General features: G+C 43.4%; 1 protein-coding gene across 1 annotated transcript; it reads right to left on the bottom strand.

Annotated features, from left to right (window-relative positions):
- Positions 1-1,786: 1,786 nt before the first annotated feature.
- LOC115107352 (fermitin family homolog 1-like) lies at positions 1,787-3,300 on the bottom strand. Its single transcript, XM_065008491.1, has 6 exons — positions 3,150-3,300; positions 2,871-2,920; positions 2,352-2,583; positions 2,164-2,240; positions 1,921-2,068; positions 1,787-1,861 (listed from the first exon to the last, which is right to left on the bottom strand). Exons 1-6 carry the CDS (start codon positions 3,264-3,266, stop codon positions 1,787-1,789), a joined length of 699 nt encoding a protein of 232 aa, XP_064864563.1. The 5' UTR covers positions 3,267-3,300.
- Positions 3,301-3,952: the final 652 nt, after the last annotated feature.

Below are 3,952 nucleotides of genomic sequence, written 5' to 3'. Positions count from 1 at the left end.
CACATTGAGAAATAAAGAAAATACCACTCCACCTCTACTGTAACCTGTAGTCTGTTTGAAATCAGTTTCCTAACTCTTTTGGCCTACAGTACATGAATGATTTTAGGCGGCAGGTAGCCTAGTGGTTAAAGAGTGCTGGGTCAGTAACCGAAATGGTTGCTGATTCCCTGAGTTGACTAGGTGAAGAAAAAAACTGTGAATGTGCCCTTGAGCAAGTCACTTAAAGATAATTGCTCCTCGTAAGTTGATATAGTCGCTCTGGATAAGAGCGTCTGCTAAATGACTTAAATGTAAATGTAAATGCTATAGATAAGAGTGTCTGCTAAGATGTGCATTTGGCTCAAGAGGGCATTTTTTTGTAAGTCATGGAAACAGACCCATGGTCCTCTCCAGTCATCGCCATTATCTACCCAATTTATGTTAGAGATCGCCCTCTAGTGTGTGATGAATGTGCTACAACTGGAAACTCAACAACTTTGCCGTTGGTATGCCGTTAAACCCCAGGAGTAGCAGGAGTTATCGTGCCTCTTACTGGCCATGTGTTTTCCCTGTAACTCATAATGTTGTCATGAAGGTGCATACACTAAGCTGAGGGATTGGGAAAATGTGGAGAGTAATTGTGTGAAGTAATGCAAAAGAGAGATTGAAGTTAAACAAGTTGGGGAAATCTTCTGTATCCTGCAGTTTAAAAAAACAAAATCTTGCCCATGCTCATAAACATCCATCATAAACAGACCATAAACCTGTAACAAATATCTGCAGGGCTATATGTCTGCACACAAAATATGAGTGGATGTTCCAATATCTCTCTCTCAGCGGGCCTGTGCTCAGAGCCAGCCTCAGCTCCACGGATGGGAGGAACACAACAGAGACCATCTGTTGCCGGTGTGTTTGCCTTGGTGCCCTGCCACAAGGAGCTCCGCCAGAGGATCTACGGGGGCCTACACATGGAGCTGCGCCAGGGGACCCGCACACAGAAGCACCTCATGCCTGTTGCCTCGTTTGGGGGATTTCAGTGTTCCACCGACCAGAAGCAGCAATTATAAAGCCGTGTAGGGAATGAATCTCATTATGTGAGGGGAGCAACACTGGTTGTAAGCTACCGTCGTTAATTGGACCGACTTGGTGATATAAAACAACTTCCACTGTACAGAACGCATAGTTGTTCCCTTGTGCCAAGCAAAACTGAACTAAAGCTCTAAGAGTTCATTGAATTGCATAGTAGGACATACCCCTGGTGGAAATTATGTGGAAGCAGATTGAAAATAAGGAGTGAGAGAGAGAAATTGAGAGAGGGGGAGAGAGAGAAGGAGCGCACAGAGTTGTTTAACTTGGGGTCTCTAGACGAGAGGAGAAAAAAAATATTGTTATTGTTGGACTGTATCCTAAGCCAGTTATGGTCCGTTCTTGTCCAGGAATTACAAGTAGAGAAATGAAAATAGACAGTGAGAGGCAGTGAGAGCCCAGATCTGTCCACCATAATGGCAGGCTTAAACTAGGGAGGTGACCCAACCAGATGTTACAGTGTGTTGACTTAGTGCTTCGCTTCACCCAAGAGAAGCCTTTAGTGTAGAGACATCTTAAAGCCTTTTTTAACACATCAGAAAACCACCAATTCAATCATGCTGTATCATAACATACTGTAATATTTCGTTTGGAGCATGTATAATTGCACATTTTACTGCACTGTCGGAAGCAGAAGCACAAGTATTTCGCTACACTCACATTAACATCTGCTAACCATGTGTATGTGACCATTAAAATTGGATTTGATTTGAGATAAGTATTATGGTGTCACTTGAGTCATGTCAGAGATAATCAACTCTTTCTCTGGAGAGCTCTGGTGACATCCTCTCTCTGTCTATGGCTCACAAACACAGAATCACGAATGATCACTCTATATTGAAGATAGACACCCACCTGTTTGGTCTTGTACTTCTTGGTGTATCTGGGGGAGACAAAGCACTCAGCGTTCATCTCCATGGCATCCAAGTCTGGAGCAGCCTGACCAGGAGGGGGCGCTAGACTTTTCATCTGCAGGAAAGACTGGATGTTCTTCACCTCCGACCTGGACCAATCACAGTTTCTCTTGGTCAGTTTACAGTCACAACCCTACTAATGTGGTCCAAGGCAGGTGAAGTATTAGGTAAAAACAAGTCTGACCTGTAGGAGCTGTAAGCCATGGTCTTGCCCTTGGAGGCCAGGGTACAGGCTGCCTTCCACTTGGAATACTGTGTCTCCTGGATAAAAAACTCAAATGTTACAGCAATATGTAGGAGGAACAACGGATTCATGTTGGTGGTGCCCCGACTCGAATAAACTAAAAACTTAAATAAGAAATAGCATCGTACGTTGTCACAGCGGATGTAGACCTCGTTCATCCCATCAGCCACTGGGAGCAGCAGTTTGATGCCAAACTTCTTGTCCGTCACGTTGACGTCAGGGACCACCTCACATCCTCGGAGATGCAGCTGTTCTATCGGCTCTCCGCTGGCTGTCTCTTTGTTCTTGTAGTAGGAGATGGTGGTGTCTTTAAACACGAACCAGTACTCCTTAAACGGACGCAACGTCAGTCTTTTAGGCCTGGTTAGGAAACAACAACAAAAAAAGCTTGGTGAGGATAAACAGGAACGGATTGTGTCCCCACACAGTCACACTGTTGCACATTCAATGTTGCTGTGTGAACTGTCTGTGTCACAGACTCCAGGCCATATACGGCGTGGTGCATTAACCTTTCCTTGTCTGAAGTGAAATGGCATTTTTATTTCTACCACTTATCATTCAAGGTCTCTTATGTTTCCATCTGTTACATAGACATAGAGGTACAGTATATGTGTTTCTGGGCAAATACAGGGGCCCTCAGGATTTACCTGAACAGCTTGAGGGAGTCTGCCAGCTTTGGAACGTCTGTGATGTCTTCCTGTGGGGCGGAACAAGCAACTGTCAATTATCTTGTGACTTAGTGACATCATCACGTTGAGACATGCAATCTAAGCAGACTACCCATCAAACCCTTTGCTTAAATACAGGTGTTGAACCCTCTGAAACGGTTGAAAACAAACGGTAGCAAACAAATGACACACACTTGTTTATCATTTATATGTACAAAAAAAATATGAATCCTTCATATGTATGACATCTACACTAACCAGGATTCTGTCTGTATTTCCTCCCTCAAGTGTGACCTCTAGGTTGGATAGGGCAGCCTCTACTTCATCCATCTCTGGTTCGTTGGAGAAGTCCAGAGGTTCCGTGGACATGGTCATCTTGCATATGTGATACTGAAACAATGTTGACAATCATTAATAATCATCAGTGAATGATGGGAATTGGGGGATATAACAGGAGATTTTACAATACACAACAGACAAGAAGAGCACAAAACTAACAAGACAACTTTGAAAAAATGACATATGCCCAGCCTTTAGCTGTCTAAATGGCAGGTTTGAACCCTAAAACAGATTTCAGTTCAACACTTGAGGCCAGATGATAACACAAGACTGGGAGGAAGAGAGAGCCCTGTGATTCCAGTAATTATGCAGGTGAAAGCAATAACCATCTCAGGGATTTCACAACGGTTTTTATATCAGCTTAGAACATGGAAAAAGATATTCAAATGTATGCTCTGGATAAGAGCGTCTGCTAAATTACTAAATTGTTAAAAATGTAAAATTATATCAAAGTCAGAGATGAAGAACATTTAACGGTCATAGGTTTTTCGCTTCATAGTTTTTTGTTAATTATATTTCCTCATATTTTCCTCACCCAGAGGAGTACAGGGTGATAGCCAGATGTCCCTCCCTCCCTCTTTCCTATGGGATTTTCCTCCTGTCCCAACAGGCCTTCTCTTGGAATGAGACTCCAAAACGGATCTCCAAGATGGACAATAGTGTGAGAGTGTGTGTGTGTGTGTTCATGCGCGCTCGCGAGTGTGTATGTGTGCGTGTATGTT

The sequence above is a fragment of the Oncorhynchus nerka genome, linkage group LG24 (assembly GCF_034236695.1).
Source record: "Oncorhynchus nerka isolate Pitt River linkage group LG24, Oner_Uvic_2.0, whole genome shotgun sequence".
Taxonomy (NCBI): Eukaryota; Metazoa; Chordata; class Actinopteri; order Salmoniformes; family Salmonidae; genus Oncorhynchus; species Oncorhynchus nerka.
Note: the sequence above shows the minus strand (reverse complement) of the source record. Positions and strands in the feature narration are given on the sequence as shown.